At 43.6% G+C, this 19,091-nt stretch overlaps 1 protein-coding gene across 4 annotated transcripts in view; it reads left to right on the forward strand.

Annotated features, from left to right (window-relative positions):
• Positions 1-19,091, forward strand: part of DPP6 (dipeptidyl peptidase like 6) — an 854,635-nt gene that overhangs the window by 488,327 nt on the left and 347,217 nt on the right. For all 4 annotated transcript variants that reach the window (XM_042976118.1, XM_042976101.1, XM_042976107.1 and 1 more), the window contains exon 2: positions 337-451. In XM_042976118.1, the coding sequence (XP_042832052.1) occupies positions 337-451 (115 nt within the window). The remainder of the gene's footprint in view (positions 1-336; positions 452-19,091) is intronic.

Consider the following 19,091-nt stretch of genomic DNA (forward strand, 5'->3'; position numbering starts at 1 on the left):
TCAATGGGGGTTAGTAGGTTGGCTAGAGTGCAGAGATGTGCCCCAGTTCCTGTGTGCTGTAGGACCTAGTGTGCTTGGTGGAGAGACCTTAAGTTCACAGAAATGCTGTAAATGTAGTATAATACCGCATTCATTCTTGAGATAAGGTTTTGCCGAGGTACAGGGATGAGAGCAGGAAGCAGAAGGGTGGAAAAAAGAACTAATCATAACTTCAGGGATGAGGATGTGCCTCATTCGCTGTTTTGTGTCTCGGTTCTTGATTTAAATGGAATGTATTTATTAGGTTGATTTCATGTTTTCACTCACTGGATTTCTCTTTTCTGTTGTTGTTTTCAGGAGCTGGTGGGGAGTAATCCTCCACAAAGAAACTGGAAGGGAATAGCGATTGCACTCCTTGTGATTCTGGTCATCTGCTCCTTGATTGTCACCTCGGTCATACTGCTGACACCAGGTACCTGTATTTATTCTTGGAAAAGCAAGTCACTGTAAGGGAGAAAGTGCATAGTTTCGCTTTGCAAATTTTTTCTAAGTAACTACCTATTACATAATTTATTTTTCCCAGGTTCTAATTCTCATTGTGTCATTTTGTTAAATGATGCCATATGTTTCAATGAAAAAATCCATTTTGGATGCTTTGAATTTATTTATATAATTGTTGACTAGGTAGAAATACTTGGCATATATTAAAATTCATAATTCTTATTCATGCTTCTTGAGCTTAAAGACAGTGGCATTATAAATGTAGCCATTCTATAAATCTCATGGAATTCATGGCTACTATAGCAAGGATGAATGTTAAAAATTATTAAAACGACATATGTTGGGGCGCCTGGGTGGCTTGGTCGGTTAAGCGTCCGACTTCGGCTCAGGTCATGATCTTGCGGTCCGTGAGTTCGAGCCCCGTGTCGGGCTCTGTGCTGACCGCTCAGGGCCTGCAGCCTGTTTCAGATTCTGTGTCTCCCTCTCTCTCTGCCCCTCCCCTGTTCATGCTCTGTCTCTCTCTGTCTCAAAAACAAATAAACGTTGAAAAAAAAATTAAAAAAAACAAAAGTAGAAGAAAGAGTCAGAACTCTCTCAGGAAGGAAAAAAACACACAAAAATCTGTAGCAAAAACCTACCACAAAAATGTGCATACACCTGCCCCAATTAATGTCTCAAAAATAAGGGCTGTGGGAGCTTGGAGGAGAGAGAGATCTTTTGTGAGGAAGTTCAGGAAGAAGGCGATATTTGAAGAGGGTGGTAATGAAGGGTGAGGTTCAGGAAGGAAGAAAGACTTTCTCTGTAAGGTAACCACATGGCAGCTATAGGAAGCCATGTGGCCACATTCTCATTGTCATATTAGCTTCCTAGTTGTGAGAACAAAAACCACAGCTCTAATCCTCAGCAAATAAACTGCACAAGTATTAGGCCTTAAGGTGGGAAGAGAAGTTAGATACATTGAAATGTAGAAATGAATAGATAGGCAGATAGGTAGATAGATAGATAGGTAGATAGATAACTTTTACATTGTTGCAAGAAGCTCAAGTAAACTACCATGTACATTTAAACCATTCCAAATCTTAAATGAAAACCATAAAGTAATCTGTACCCTGAAACCAAAACTAGGTAAAGATACCACAGGAAAATTATAACCAATGTCCCTTATGAATACAGATGTAAAAGTCTCAATAGAATTCTAGCCAACTGAATCCAGCCCCATATAAAAAGGAGTGTATACCATCCCCAAATGTGATTTATCCCAGGAAGGAAAATTTGATTTAATGTATGAAAATCAGTGCAATACATACATATTAATAGAATAAAGGGGGAGGGAATCCACATGATTGCCTCAGTAGATACAGAGTAGGCATCTGACAAAGTCCAAAATCCTCTCATAGAAAAACATTCAACAAGCTAGTAAAAAGAAACTTCCTCAACCTGATGAAGACCATGTATGAAAAACCCACAGCTAATATAATGCCTAATGGTGAAAGACTGAAAGCCTTTCCTTAAGATCAGGAACAGACAGGATGTTCAGTCTCCCCATTCCTACTGAATGTTGTAGTGGAGATTCTAGCCAAGGTAATGCAAGTGGAAAAGAAATCCAGATGGGAAAGAAGTGAACTATCTCCATTCACAGAGGACATGAATTTGTGTATAGAAAATCTTAAGAGGCTCCTGGGCGGCTCAATCGGTTAAATGCCCGACTCTTGATTTCGGCTCAGGTCATGATCTCATGGTTGGTGAATTTAAGCCCCACATCGGGCTCTGCACTGACAGCACAGAGCCTGCTTGGAATTCTCTCTCTCCCTCTCTCTTGGTCCTCCCTGGCTTGCTCTCTCTCTCTCTCTCTCTCTCTCTCAAAAAAACTAATTAATTAATTGATTGATTAATTAATTTAAAAAAAAGAAAATGGTTCCAGCTGCAATCGTTTCAAAAAGAATAAAATACTTCGGAATAGGTTTAACAAAAGATGTACAGGCTTGTGCACTGAAAATGGGAAAACATAAGTGAAAGAAGTTAAAGAAAACCTAAGTAAATGGAAAGATACCCAATGTTTATGGATTAAAAGATCTAATATTGGTAACATGGCAATACTTCCCAAATAGATTTATAGATTCAATCAGATCTTTATCAAAATCCCAATTGCTTTACTGGAGACATAGACAAGCTGATTCTAAAATTCATATGAAAATGCAAGGGACTCAGAATGGCCAAAACAACCTTGAAAAAGAACAGCTAAGGTATTTTTACTTCCTGATTTTAAAACTTACTCTAAAGCTACAGTAATGAAAACATTGTGATAGCAGCATAAGTGTAGACATATAGACTAATGGAATAGAATTGAGGGCTCAGAAATAAACCCATACATCTACGGTCAACTGATTTTTGACAAAGGTGCCAAGATCATTCGATGGAGAAAGAATAGTCTTTTCAACCCATAATGCTTGCAGAAGTATGGGGCACCTGGGTGGTTCAGTCAGTTGAGCGTCCAACTTCAGCTCAGGTCATGATCTCGTGGTTCTTGACTTCGAGCCCCATGCTGGGCTCTGTGCTGACAGCTCGGAGCCTGGAAACCCACTTCGGATTCTGTGTCTCCCTCTCTCTCTCCCCTCCCCTGCCCACATTCTGTCTCTCTCTCTCTCAAAAAATGAATAAACTTTAAAAAAATTTAAAAAAATAATAATGCTTGCAAAACTGAATATCCACATGCAAAAGAGCAAAGTTGGAGCCCTGCCTCACACCACATACAAAAATCAACTCAGTGTGGATCAACAACCTAATATAAGAGCTGAAACTATAAAATTCTTTGAAAACTTTTTAATGTTGTTATTTATTTTTGAGAGAGAGACAGAGAGACAGTGCTAGTAGGGGAGGGGCAGAGAGAGAGGGAGACACAGAATCTGAAGCAGGCCCCAGGCTCCAAGCTGGAAAGTATAAAATTCTTGAGGAAAACTTGGGAGCATATTTTTATAAACTTGGATTTATGACACCAAAAGCATAAGCAGCCAAAGAAAAAAATAGGTAAATTGGACTTCGTCAAACTTAAAAATGTTTGACATCGGTAGACACTATCAAGAAAGTGAAAAGACAGCCCATAGAATGTGAGAAAATATTTGCAAGACATGTTCAGTAAAGGTCTAACGTCCAGATTATATAAAGAATCATTATAACTCAAAACAAAAGAGAAATAATTTAATTAAAAACAACCAGAGGATTTCAAAAACATTTATCCAGAGAAATATAAATGGCCAATAAGTATAAAAAAAGATGCTCAGTGGGGCACCTGGGAGGCTCAGTCGGTTGAGCAACTGACTTCGGCTCAGGTTATGATCTCACGGTTTGTGAGTTCGAGTTCCGCTTCAGGCTCTGTGCTGATGGCTCAGAGCCTGGAGCCTGCTTCGGATTCTGTGTCTCACTTTCTCTCTCTGCCCCTCCCCCGCTCATGCTCTGTCTCTCTCTCTCTGTCAAAAATCAATAAACATTAAAAAAAGTTAAAAAAAAAAAAAGATGCTCAACATCGTTAGTCATCAAGGAAATGCAAATCAGACTCACAGTATACCACTTTATACCCACTAGGATGGCTATAAAAAGAAAAAAAAGGAAAATAACAGGTATTGGTAAGGATGTGGAAAAATCGGAAACTTCAATTCAAAGTAGGAATGTGAAATTATGTAGACTCTGTGGAAAACTGGTAGTTCCTCAAAAAGTTAAACATAGAGTTAGTGTATGACTGAGTGATTCCACTCCCAGGAGTGTATCCAAGAAAACTGAAAGCATATGTTCATATAGAAACTTTCACATGGATGTCCATAGCACCAGTATCCATAAAAGCCAAAAGGGTGGAAACAAGCCAGTGTTCATCACCTAATGAATAGATAAACAAGTATGGACAAATGTGGTATGTCCATACAGTGGAATATTATTCAGCCATGAAGAATGAATTACTGATGTATGCTACAACATGGGCAAAACTTGAAGACATTATGCTAAGTGAAAGAAGTTAGACACAAAAGGCCCCATATTGTGTGGTCCCAGAATGGGCGAATCCATAGAAATAGAGGTAGATTAGTGGTTTGCCAGGGGCTGAGGCTGGAGACAGTAAGAGGTAACTGCTAATAAGTGTGAAATTTCTTTTTTGTTTTTAATGATAGATTTTTAGAGAAGTTTTAGATTCACAGAATAATTGAGAGGAAACCATGGAGATTTCCCCATATACCCTCTGTCCCCGCACGTGCATAGCCCCCTTAGTTCTCAGCATCCCTACACGGATGCATCATGGGATTTCTTTTGAGGGTGATGCAAATATTCTGGAATTTGATAGTGGTGATGGACTCACAACTCTGTTCATACATTAAAAACTACTGAGCCGCACACATCAAAAAGCAGAACTTTATAGTAAGTGAATTTTATCTCACTTGAGCTGTTCGTTGAAATGATGGTGGAAAAATTATTTAAAAAACACTGGTGTCCTGTGGCCACATGTATACTAAAGTACCATGAAAACTTGCCTACCACTGAAGAGGTTCAGGTAGCAATTCTGGAAAGGAGACTGTTGCTCTCTCCTCGAACGTGCTTTATGAGCACACCAGAGTTGCCTGGGGCACCAGGACTCAGGATTCAATATGGTGCATCTGATTAATCAGGAAAAAGTTGATTCAATCACTGAAATCTGAGTAAGGAGAGGGTTAGTAAAGACAACAGCCCTCGTTCTGTTTTGTGATTGGCTGATGATGATTCACCTTAGCTGGGGACTTCAGCAACCACATATTTTTAGTTCTTGTGGAGGAAATCAGGTCTCTCTGAGCGTTTGTGGAGGGCGTATTCATGCCTTTGCTTTTCCTTGAGCAGAACTATCCTTTATGTGAGAAAATCATTATTGAACGGCTGATTCTGTGGTGGCCCAGCCCTGGCTTTGGGACTTAGAAAGCAGCAGCGTTTTGGGTAGTTTCAATTGCATCTGCCCTCCTAAGGCACACACGAGTGTTCACGTCACCCAGAGTCTAAGGGCTCCTGCAATCGTCACTTCAGAGTGAAATACCAGGGCGGCCTGGAGCTCCTTTCTCACCAATGGTCCAGCCACGAGGCTGGGTAGTAAATGTCCTGACTGAATAAGTTACGAACCGGTCCTGGAAGCCTTCTCTCCTTGCGCCCATGCAGTGCCACACGGAGGACTGTCCCTCAGTCTTCTCCGCTGCACAGGGAAGGGTGTCCCCTTCTCTCAAATGCAGCCGCTGACCCTGAGCGTCGTTGACATTCAGCTTTTGTGCATCGGCGATAGAGACCAGCGTCACTGTAAACTGTTACCTCTTTGCATGCTGGAGGCCAGTTGTCAGGGGCAACAACAATGAGCGAGAGGCATCTGCTGGTGGGGAGCCTGTAGTGAATCCCCGAATTCCAGAAAAGGCTTTGAAGAGCAGAATTTCTTTTATTCTTCTGTAGAAGTAACAATGTGGTGAAGCCGGGACTAACCCTTTGGTTCTCTTGGGCTTCCATAGCTAGCATGTCTTTTTCCAAGTCGTGGTGCTCAGGGATTGTGTGTTCTGCGGTTAGGATGATCAGCCGTGCCCGTTCAATAGCATCCTGTTCCCTTCTGTCACAGGCTTTGTGCATCCGCTGTCCTGGGCTGCAGCACTGGCTTTTGTGTTGACTGTCAAAATTCCGTCAAGTGGAAGAGAATGTCAAATCCCTTAACCTGTCCCTATCTCCGGAGCTTTCTCAAACTCACGAACACACAGAGCATCCTCGCGTTAACCAATGGTGCGTGCTCACTGGTCAGACACTAACGATTCCCCTCTTGGGGGCTGAGAGCATTGAGCTCACTGTTGGGTAAAATGGGAGAAAGGGGGACACAATTGCTCCTCATGAGAGCTTAGCGTCCACTGAAAAAGACAGAAAGAACGCCCATCAGAAGAATGCCCCAGTAGTGCAATCCGGAAGCAAAAACAGAACAGAAATCCTGGGCAGGTCTTGGGTAAGGCCAGTTGAATTGCGCCTATCACTGAGTCATTGACCTAGAAGACTGTGCACACAATTAAGTGCAGCAGTGGCTTCCGGTGGGTGAGGGACGAAGTGTAGTCTTGACGAGAGGAGAGTCCTCGTGATGATAACACCCTGCACGTATTTGGGTCATCTTGGGTGTGTTCCCACCCAGCCTTGCCTCCATTTTGGTAGACTTACTTAGAAATTGCAGTATGTACTTAAAAAATAAATAACCTTTTTCGTGGACTACTCGTTTCTAGTCTTCTGGTTTGTTGAAACTCAGATTACAGCACTTGCTTTCTGCCTGCCCCCCAAATCCATTCTGAACTCATTGGACTTAGCCTTTTGGTAGAAATGTTCCCACGTACACGTGGGTCCCCTTTCCAGCTTGGTAGGAGGAGACGCGGTGGAGGCCGTGTTCTGGCCCAGGATCTTGAAGGGGCTCCTGGTAATCATTCTGAATGACAAGTACCTTGTTCTGTAGTGCAGGCTAATTACCGCCAGTTATACACAATTTATGTTTTAAAAATCAAATTAAAAGTGTTTAAGGCAATCTTACTTCCAAAGGGACGAGCCAAATGAGAATGTGTCCTTTTCAATTTTGTCATTCATTTCTCCCTTGCTAGCCTGTGCTCTTTTCTAAATTCCTCTTTGGCGTAATAGGCTCAAAGTTACCTTTTTTTTTAAATTTTATTTTCAGATATCAAATATGTGTCTACGCTAGGTCACACAAGGTGTATGCCTTTTTTGGTAGCTACACATCTTGCATTCCGATGACAAAGACTCTGACATTCTGCAATGCCACCGTTACTGTTGTGGGAGCTGAAAAATCCAGCAGGATCACATTGGCATTAAAAGAGCCCAGACATTTGACCTTATGGATTTTCACATTGGAGAATGCGGACAATAGTTTCTGATGGAAAACACCAGAACGCTTTCAGATGGCGTGTAACTGAAAAGCCTTGGGTATTTGAAAGTCACGGTGATGGTAGACTTTGGGCTGAGGCCAAACAGAGGTTATCAGAATATGAGACTCACTAGTCTTTTCGGCGGGAGCATAACATAGAGAGGGTTTTTGTGGAGTTGAAATTTCATGGTTTACATCCAATGTGTGTAACTGCTTTGCTAACCCTCAGCTTATCTTTTTTTTAGTTTTCAATTGGACCCACTAGGCTTTACCGAGAGGGAGTGAAATCTAGCAAATTGGCCATCACGGCTCATAAATTGGAATCTCCTATAGGACAGAGTAGGTTTGGGCAAGTCAGACACTCGTCATGTGTTCTGAAGGTATACCAGAGTCAAAATAAGATGAAATGACTTTGTGTGGAAAAAAACTATATTCAGATTAACAGTTGAGAGAGCCCCTCCGCTTCAGAGTTGTAGCTGCTAGTTAACAAAAGTTCTGTAATAAAATTTCCACCGAATTTTAAAACTGGATTTTTTTAGGGCACTTTCGGATTCACAGCAAAACTCAGAGCAAGTACAGATTTTCCCAGACCCCCTCTGCCCCCAGGCCTGCACATCCTGCCCCATTATCAACATCCCCACCGACTGTACATTTTTACAGTTGATGAGCCTGCACTGACCCATCATTATCACTCAAAGTCCATAGTTTACATTAATGTGACTCTTGGTGTTATGCGTTCCATGGACTTAGATGTTTCTCCCATGACAGTGTCATACAAAAGAGTTGCCTTGCCCTAAAAATGCTCCGACGTCTGTCTTTTCATCCTTCCCTCCCCCATAACCCCTGGCAATGATCTTTTTACAGACTCTGTGGTTTTGCTTTTCCAGGATGTCACATAGTCGGAACCATATGGGATAAAGCCGTCCTTTACTTAGAAGTATGCTTTTAAGGTTCTCCCCTGTCTTTTCATGGCTTGACAGCTCATTTCTTTGTAGTGGTAAATACTATTCCATTCTCTGGATGCATCACAGACTAATTATCCATTCACCTGCTGAAGGACATTTTAGTTGCTTCCACGTGTTGGAATTATGAACAGGGCCACTGTAAACATTCAGGTGCCAGTTTTTATGTATGTGGACATACATTTGCCACCCCGTGTGGGTGAACGCCAAAGAGTATGATTGCTGGCCCGTATGGTACAGGTATCTTTCGTTTTGTAAGAAACTGCCAGACTGTCTTCCAAAGAGGCCGCCCCATTTGGTGTCATCAGTGTCCTGGATTTTGGCCTTTCTGATAGGTGTGTAGTGTGTGAAAGCTTATCTTTTTAAAAATTCTGGAACAATTGATTTTTAAACATTTATTTATGTATTTAAATTTTTTTTTAACGTTTAGTTTTGAGAGAGAGAGAGAAACAGAGTGCAAGCAGGGGAGGGGCAGAGAGAGAGGGAGACACAGAATTGGAAACAGGTTCCAGGCTCTGAGCCGAGCTGTCAGCGCAGAACCCGATGTGGGGCTTGAACCCATGAATCACGAGATCATGACCTGAGCCGAAGTTGGATACTTAATTGAGCCACCCAGGTGCCCCTTAAATGTTTATTTAAAATACATTCACAATATTATATTGTTTAATGAATTTTCAAACTGAACAGCCTCCTGTAGCCAGTATCCAGAATGTAACCAGCATCCCAAAAGCCCCCACTCATGCTTTCTCATCACTAATCCTCCCAAAGGTAACCCAATTTCTAACATCATAGAAGGGTTTTGCATGCTTTTATAAGTTTTGAATTTACAATATTAAAATAATCATTTAGGATGTATTCTTTTACAACTGGTTCTTTTGTTCAGCATAATGTTTGTGAGATTCATCATTGTATTTTAAGATGGATTGATGCTCAATTTTTCATCTATACATAATCTATATATAATCCCTCCAACAATCACAAAGTAGCTTAACAATAATTTAATAACTTATGTATGTATCATAACAAGTAACATACATCTTATTGTTTCTTATAGTTTGTTATAGAAATAGGTGGTCCGGGGGCGCCTGGGTGGCTCGGGTGGTTAAGTGTCCAACTTCAGCTCAGGTCATGATCTCACGGTTTGTAGGTTTGAGCCCCACATCGCCTGCTTTGGATTCTGTGTCTCCCTCTCTCTCTGTTCCTCCCCTGCTTGCACTCTGACTCTCTCTCTCTCTCTCTCTCTCAAAACAAAGATGAAAAAAATTAAAAAAAAAAAGAAATAGGTCGTTTGGTCATGTCTTCTAGGCATTTTCTTATCTTTTTTTTTTGAAGTTTATTTATTTATTTTGAGAGAAAGAGAGAGAACACCAGAAGAGGTAGAGAGAGAAGGGAGAGAAAATCCCAAGCAGGCTTCGCACTGTCAGCACAGAGCCCAGTGTGGGGCTTGAACTCACAAACCATGAGATCAAAACGTGAGCCAAAATCAAGAGTCAGATGCTTAACCAACTGAGCCACTCAGGCGCCCCATCCAGGCATTTTCTCTTTTCTCTTTCCTGTATTCAACTCATCCCCCAAATCCAGTCTTGTCAGAGCTCATCTGTTGTGTGTGACTACGACCAAGGGTCCTGTCATAGGACACCCAAGTTATGTGATCTAGTATCCTTCACTCGCACTTGGGCATCTGTAGTTCTGTTTCTAGATTCCTCTGTGTCTGTTTGCACCCACCTGCCAGCTGGCTGATTGGGAGAATAGTGTCTGCTCTGCTCATGAAATAGATACTTGCTTTTGCTGCTGCTGCTGTGCTACTGGCCTTTCGGATTAAAGATAATCTGTTAATGTCAAGTGAAACTAAGTTCTCTACTGGGATAGTGCAGATAACGTTTATTGTGACAGTCCAGAGTATAGGAGATCGGGGAGGGCAGGAAGCATTCGTGGAAGATGTTTTGGAAGATGGGGAACTTGAAAGACGGGTACAATAGAAATGATGGTAATCTAAGAAGGGAGGTCCCCACGAGCCATAATAAGCCTGCCAGGCATCTCTCTGGACAGAGAGTGTCTGGCTTGGAAGCCATGGAGGGACATAAGGAATGTCAAGAGTTAGGCTGAAGGGGTGGGGTGGTGGCAAATTGGGAGGGTCTGGAAGTCCAGGCTCTGGATTTGTGATTGTACTCTAACGGCTTCTGTCATCTGTAACAACTTATACGTTGTACCTGTTTTCAGAATCTGATAAAACCATAAATGATCTTATCATTGGGAAGGGGTGTATAGGTACTCATAAACATTTGGATGCACCGCAGGAAGCTCATGTACCAGGTCAGCCCGTCCATGGGCCACGTTGGGATCAGCCTGAGCGTTTATCCAGAACCCAGAAGTTACAGTATATCTGAGTACTTCTGTCCCCAACAGAATATCTAACTAAAATAATTCAAACCGTAGGTATTGTACTGTTTCATAGAAGAGGTCTAGGAATGGCCAGTCCCAGGATGGCTCCCTGGCTCAGAGATCTCTGCTGCTAGTGTGAGTGTCCTGGTAGAGTGACCACACCGGCTTCTCACAACACGTCTCCTACCATCACAGGAAAGAAGGGAAAATCCCAGAACGTGCCTCATGCACTTCTGTCTTTTTCTGCAACCATCCAGGAGACAGCTTAGTTGCCAAAAGTATATTACATGGCCTTTGGCCTCCCTTAGCTGGAAGAGGTTTGGGGAAGCAAGTATTCCTAAGACCTGGAAGGATACAGTGGTTCCCGGGAAGGCAGACCCTTGTCTGCCACAACAGGACCCATTGACTTAGGAAATATTTGACGAATGCAGTCTGCATCCCTTGAACTTGAACAGTGAGTTTGAACCATTCTTTAAAGGGAAACAAATCTGGGGTGCCCGGGTGGCTTAGTCGGTTAAGCGTCTGACTTCGGCTCAGGTCATGATCTCACAGTTTGTGGGTTCGAGCCCCACATCAGGCTCTGTGCTGTCAGCTCGACAGCCTGGAATCTGCTTCGGATTCTGTGTCTCTGTCTCTCTCTTCCCCTCCCCCACTTGTGCTCTGTCTCTCAAAAATAAATAAATGTAAAAAAAAATTTTTTTAATGGAAACAAATCTTAAAAGAGGGCATTCTGACAGATTCTTATAAAAGAGCGAAGTAATTTACACTGCTACTAACCTTATAGTTTAGTGGCAGGGTTCCGAAATCCTGAGAAGTAGGTCCCTGGGAGAATCTTAACAGCCTCTACTTTGACTTTTCATCATCAGTTCTAGGATTGTGAAGTGCATCTTGCTTATTTATTGAATCCTTGCACTAAAGAGCCATTTATCTAAAGGATGGCAGTAGATTATTATTCATGCTTGTGTTAAAACTCTAAGGCAAATGTGCCTGCATATTTATCCATAAATGGGCACTTTTCTAAACGTTGCTACATTTTGCATCCTATTTTAAAGGCACGGTTGTATGCAAACAATGAAAAGGATAAGTCTTATCCTGGCACTCTGGTTTTCTCTAGTCTGTTGCCTGGTTTGGATGAGAGCCTCTTGGTAAATTTCAGGTGAATTTTGGGAGCCTTCAGGACCATCTGTTACAAGGGACTGGCTAGTCTAGGAGTTGCTATTTTAGGGAAGACTCTGGCCAGCCAGGAACCAAAGGCAGCAATTTAGGAATCTTAAGTCGAGTTACCAGGTCCAGGTTAGGAACACAGAAATAGATGGTAGAATAAATCAGGGAACCGGAGACAAATTGCCCACAACGAAGCAAGCATTTCAGAGGACCCAGGAGGATTGAGTTCCAGGCTGCAGTGGCCTACCTTCTCTTTGAGGCAGAACTCTTGACCTTAAACCCTGTTCGAACGAATGCTGTTTCTCACATCACCAAAACCAGCACATACACGTGTGTATATACATGCTTTCTCAGATGGCTATTGCATATTCCTCAAGTTACAGATTATTTGTAAATTAATTCTGTGCTTTTAGGTAAGGTATCAGAATTGCCAGGAATTAGGTTAAGAGGTAGTTTCCAGAGCCTCAGATGAATCAGTCTTTTTCTCCCTTGCTTTGTCCTTATCTATCCTCTTTTTATGTCTTTTTTAAAAAATTCAGTAAATGTCTGATTATCGTATTTTCAGAGGATGCCTTCTGAAGTAGTGGGTTAGCTGGAAATGCAGAAAAGGTCTTGAGGGATCTGGTAGGTGAGACAAAGGCTCCCTGAAGGTTCCGTGTGTGTCCTAATCCCTGGAAGCTGGGAACGTTACCTTATATGGCAGAAAGGGTGGTTTTTGCCATATGCAGAGGTGGTTACGTTAGGCATCCTGAGATGAGGGGGGCGGGGTTTCCTCCATTGTCCACAGGTCCTAAATGTAACCACATGTATCTGTGTGAGAAGGAGGCAGAGAGGATTTGACACAGACAGAGAGGAGACAGCAGCGGGACCAGGGAGGCGGGGACTGCAGTGATGTGGTAAGGAGGCGGGAAGCGCCCACAGTCACCAGCAGAGTCAGAGAAGAGATGCCCCCCCAGAGCTCCGCACAACTGTGCCCTGCCACCAGGCACCTTGCTTTGGGTCCAGGGACACGGACTGCAGCCTTCTGGCCTCCACAGCAGAGAAAGAACAGTCGTCCGCTGTGCTGAGCCACCACCTTCGTGGTGCCTTGTTACAGCAGCCACGGGAAAGTGACACAAAGGGAAATAGATGCTTTTGCCATTCTTGCAGTGGCCGTGGCTTACAGGCAGGCACCGTGGAGGGTAAGAGCGAGGAGGACGTGTGCTGGACCCTCGGGGGGCCACGGTGATGGTGACCCCCTTCCCCCGGTTCAAGGAGAATCCTGCCTGCCTCCCCACCTCTCCTGACAACTCCTCTCAGCTTCAAACTTCGGTTCTGTATCCTCTCTGCCACCAGAGAAGGAACTGAAATGCATTCACATTTGGGGACATATATTGCAGTTTTTAAAATGTAGAGAGGAAAGGACAACACCCATCCCCTGCATTGGCTTAACTGATGTCTATTATCTTACTTACATGCATTACACAGATGCGAGTCCCACTTACAGCTCCCGTAAAATTGACAGGAGCCAAGTTAAATACGGATCAATCAGCGAAGCCAATAAAATTCAAGTAGCAAAACTATATTCCGTGTGGCAGGTGATGAGGATTTCTGGAATAGCGTCCCTCCAAATGTGTCTATGGCATTTTGCTCCTGGGACATGGGCCCTTGGGGTCCCCCAACTGTCCTCTAGCCGCACCGGTGAGGGCTCGCTCCAGCCACCGTCTCTCTGTCGGGAGCACTGCACATCTTTGCTCACAGGGCAAACTGTACCGCCATCTGGGAAGGTTAAATTAGCCGGCCGTGGGGTTGGTGCATCGGGAAGACGCACGCCAGCGCCGACGCTGGGTTCAGGTGTGAGTGGATGCTTATGATCAGATTGTGACTTCATTAATGATTAAGAAAAAAAGGACAATGGAGAAGCTAGTAAATGCTCAACCAAAATCAAACTAATAATAATATTCTTTTTTGGACTCTCAATTCTACAACCCGTCTCTAGATACCATTCATTACATTTTACCAATTCGGATTTTAGTGTTTCTGATGTTTATTCCTGTGGTTCTTTTTTTTAAGTTTATGTATTTTGATTTTTGAGAGAGAGAGAGAGAGAGAGAAAGAGAGAGAGAGAGAGACAAGGAGCAGGGGAGGGGCAGAGAGAGAGAGAGAGAAGGAGGGAGAGAACCCCAAGCAGGCTCCGCACTCAGAGCACAAAGCCCAACGCGGGGCTTGAACTCACAAACTGTGAGATCATGCCCTGAGCTGAAACCAAGAGTCAGACACTCAACCGACTGAGCCACCCGGACACCCTACTCCTGTGATTCTTGGTTGTGTGTTTATCTATCTATATTGACAGATGACTCCTGGTAAAGTGAAGAATGGCGTTCACGTACGTGCCTCCCGCCTCCTCTCTTCACTCTGTTGTGAGACCTTTGAGGTTATTTTTAAGTCCTTTATAAGGTTCTTTCATAAATTGATATGAAAACGTCTTTATGTATATGTGTCTCATTCCTCTGACCTTAAGTGGAATGTCTTGACCTCTCACTGGCTGAGCTGGGGAAGTTTGCACACCTGACCACCCCCTCCCCGGCCACCCGGGCACCTCCTGTTCTTCCTCTCAGCTTTGGGCAATGTTTGCAGCCTCCTTTCTCACGTTACTAAATCTCCCACCAAACAATAACAAGTTTATTGGAAAATGGAACACTCACTGAAAACATCCACAGTTTGTCTGGAGGCATTCAGGCCAAGTGAACTCTCATTCCTCCAAACCCATCAGTAGCTACAATTTACCTTACTGCTACTTGGACCTTGACTTTCTTAAACAAACCAGTTTCTTGGCAATTCTAATGGATTATTTCTATTTGAAAGGAACAAGTAAAACTCTTCTTATTGAAGACAAAATGAATGCCTATATAGGATGTGCTCGTCAAACAAACGGGTCAGTTTAGAAAGGTTGCAGAATGGGGCACCTGGGTGGTTCAGTGGGTTGAGCGTCTGACTCGGTTTCAGCTCGGGTCACAATCTCATGGTTCATGGGTTCAAGCCCTGCGTCAGGTTCTGTGCTGACACTGTGGAGCCTGTTTGGGATTCTCTCTTTCTCCCTTTCTCTCTGCCCCTCCCATATGCATTCTCTCCCTCCCTCCCTCCCTCCCTCCCTCTCCCTCTCTCTCTCTCTCTCTCTCTCTCTCTCTCTCTCAAAATAAGTGAATAAACGTTTTAAAAAAGAAAGAAAGGGTACAGGATACCAGATCTATAAATGCTGTGTTTTTGTGTGCTAGCAATAAAAAGTTGGAAGTTAAAATTTTGAAAATATCAGTTGTGTTAGCAGGCTCAGGCTGGCATAATAAAGTACCCCACACCAAGTGGCTTAAACAACAGAAATTTATTTTCTCATAGTTCTCGAGTCTTTAAGCCCAAGACCAAATGCCAGCAGAGTTGGTTTCTAGGGAGACCTCTCTTTCTGGCTGGCAGAATTTCTCACTATATCTCACATTGCTTTTTGTCTGCATACAGAGAGACAGAGAGAGAGAGAGAGAGAGAGGCCTCCGCTGTCTCTTCCCCTTTCCTTACAAGGACTCTGGTCCTGTTGAAATAGAGCCCCATCTTTATGATCTCATCTAACTTTAATGACTCTTTTGGGGCTCTGTCTCCAGGTATAGTCACATTGGGGGTTAAGGCTTCAGCATATGAATGGGAGAGGGGTGCCATTCAGTCCGTAACCAGTACTCATGGATATCGTTAGGGACCATTATTTTGCGTATACAGTCTGACTTCCAGCCCTTAAAGATTCACATCCATCCCACATACAAAGCACGTTCTCTCCACCCTAAGGTCTGCAGAAGTCCCATGCTTACAGCATCAACACAAGTTCCAAAGTCTCATCAGCTCCAAAGTCCCAAATATCATCATCCAAGCCACCTCAACGAGTTACGCTAAGACTCCGGGCGTGATCCATACCGCAACCTGTAGACATGTTCCCTGGTTCAAATTTCATCGTTCTAAGTTGTTGATCGTGAAGCATGACTGCATTTCTTCCTTCATTATGATAAGCATCCCAAGGGAGTAGGAATATCATCTCCAGTAGAGAGCATCGATCGCACTTCTTCGCAAGAGAAGGAAAAGTCTAACTGGAACTGTTGATTCCAGCATCTACTAGTGCCCGACACAGAGCACCCGCTCAGCTAACGTGCTGGCTGCTTGTGTTTTCGTAGTCTTTTCCTTGTCCTAAGCAGCTGTCCACATTGGGTTCGTCAGTAATGAAACAAGCAGCAGGAATATGCTGTGAAGCAAAAGCTGTATCATTGGAACTTGGGAGGTAATGGCTCAGAGTTTGAAACACGGACGGGATTCCCTCACGTTCTTCCGATGTGTGTGTGAAAGCAAACAACTATTATCATCTTCTATAGAAATAACATGCACGTGTTCACAGTGACTTATTCTAAACACCCAGGGTACTTTGACTCTGTGCTCAGGTTGAGATCTGCCTCCTCCGAGGAGCTGTGTCCGGCCGTCCACAGTCTTTGTCTCCTTGGAGTTTGAAAACCCTACACTCGACACCTGCCACATCACACATCGCCGTGGGCCGTTGTTGTTGTGCTTCTTGTCGTTCTGATGTGGAGGCTACGTTTTTTCAATGAAGGAAATACGTCCATGAGAATGGCTTTGTAAACTTTTCCTTTATTTATGGAATTTTTTTTTAACCTGGAGAACATAGCGTTTTCTCATTAGCATCACCTGCCTGAGATTTTCTGTATTTTATAATTTAATTAGCATCCCGCTTCTGGAATAGGTGTACATAAGCCGGAATCTGTGAATAATGTCAGTGTGCACGTTTCCCTGCAAATGTGGTTAATGCAGCTTGGCTAACTCCCCACACATCTTCGGAGAAGCCATGTAACCACTCAGTAGCTCAGGTCTGCCTTCTGTAACATGGCTTTCCTTCCTCCTCTTTCTTAAAGGATCAAGAGTTAAAACCATCAGTGTCCTCCCCAGACTGCCAAGCATTTTTCGAGTGGTTAGTTATTCCAGTTTCTAACACAAGCAGAAGGAACAAGAGACTCTGACTAATCGCATAGATTTTCTTTGTTCCTAAATTGGGTTTGTCAGCAGCCGACCTCTGCTTGCAGTGATTGAAAACCTCAAGAGGTTATGCTTCCCATTAATCCATTGTAGGGTGGTGGAATTTATTTCTAATTTTAAAAATCTCTAAGGAACATTCCAAAATGTTCTCCGGTAATTGTGCTGCTTAACAACATAACTGTTTAACAAGCACCAGGAAAGAAAAGGGGCCTGAGAAATTTGCATTATATTCTGACCTACATAAAGATAACAGCCTCACTACAGATTATGGCGTGCCTTTGCATGCCAGTGAGCTGACTGGGATGCCACGTGCTTTGCAAGTGCGACGTGGTCATCTGACTCTAGGGCTAACTGAAATTCATCCCCAAATTGCCTTAGGGGTGAAAGCCAATCCAGAAGAGCCACGGGCCACTCTGTGTATCTCCATTTATATGTTGACTTCTGGTTTACGATGGCAGATTGAGCACAGAAATCTTTCCCTTTTGGGTTGAAACAAGTAGGGATGAGAGAAAATAAATAAAAACAGAGCTGCACTCAAAAACAAGAGTGTTGTATGTACCTGGAGGAGAAAGGTGTCTTCGAAAGAAGGACCAGGCAAAAACCTAAAGTACCAAGTAAGACCAAACTCCTGCCACCCTCAAGGGGCAGAGAATGACGTCCGATCCAACAGGAGGGGCTAGGATATTGGTGTTCATGAGGGGCCAGGGACGGGACAAGTGCATTCTGCCTGAAAACTGGGTTCGTGTTCAGAGGCTCTTGAATCACATCAGCCATGTAGGGCTGCCCAGGTCCAGCCCAAATGGCCACACGGGGCCCAGACAGAGCCTCAAAGTGCCCAGGACATTGACCACAACCACACCACCAAGGGTCTCTGGTGACCCAGGACACTTGCAGGGCAGAAGCTTACTACTGAGAAATACAAGGACCCCCAGAAACTATCCCCTACAAGCAGAACACCAGCTTAACACACACGAGAACTTAAGTCCAAAGAAATATAAATGAATAGGGCAATCAGAAAATGACATTTTAGGTTTAAAAAAAATTATCAATGTGATAGAGGAGCTTACAACCAGAAGAGTAGATGATCTTGAAAAGGAGCTGTTTAGGAATAATAGAAACTAAAATGTAATTGTTTGAAATTTTAAAAGTCAGTTGCAGGATGAAGCTCTCTAAATAATGCTAAAAACAGTAACAAGGTGGAAAAATCGAATGGAAGAAATCATGCAAATGCCCCCAAAGAAATAAAAATGTGGGAAACACGGAGAAAACACCAGGGAGGTGGTGGTGGGACCCCGCAGCTCTCACACAGGGTCCGCCCGCACCCTGGAAGGGAGGGTTAGGTTGAAGGAGAAATAGTATTAAATGAGATCGTCACTACAGCCTTCCTGATAAGGAGAAAGTAATTCTTAGACTGATAACGTTATTGGGTGGTAAACATGATTTTTAAATAAAATCCACAAGTAGACATTTTCTTTCCTTTTTTTCTTGTTATTTGTTTTTTATCTTATTTTTAATGTTTATTTATTTTGAGAGAGAGAGAGAGAGAGAGAGAGAGAGAGAGAGAGAGAGAGTGGGGGAGGGACAGAGAGGGAGACAGAGAATCCCAAGCAGGCTCCGCATTGTCAGCTCAGAGCCCTGCCAGGGGCTTAATCCCAGGAACCCGGAGATCATGACCTGAGCCCAAGCCAAGAGCCGGATGCTCAACCGACTGAGCCACCCAGCCTCCCCACAAGTGGACATTGTCTCGTGAAATTTCAGATTATCAAATATAATGGGAGACTCTGCCTTCGTCTCTCGATATTTCCGTCACACTGTCTCCTGCACCAACAACAGCACGCACGATTTCCTGAGAATGCCGCGTTCACTGATACCTTCGTGCCCTTGCCCTCCTTCTAGCTCGAAAGTTCTTCTGTGTCTTTATCTGGGCTAGCAGGCGCTTCCCTCGGGGAATTCTCTCCAGAGTTCCTCCCATTTCCTTCTCCCTCCTCAGGGCCAGCCCCCCTGCTCTCAGCACTGACGCTCTTGCAACATTGTGGCTCTCTGAGTTCCTTAAAGTCTTCCCTTGTGATTCCTCAGGCCCAGGCTGGTTCCTGGGGCGTGACAGTCATGCATGCTTGTCGCCACCTCAAAGGATCTTTGAAACGCATCAAAGTACTACT

The sequence above is a fragment of the Panthera tigris genome, chromosome A2 (assembly GCF_018350195.1).
Source record: "Panthera tigris isolate Pti1 chromosome A2, P.tigris_Pti1_mat1.1, whole genome shotgun sequence".
NCBI lineage: Eukaryota > Metazoa > Chordata > Mammalia > Carnivora > Felidae > Panthera > Panthera tigris.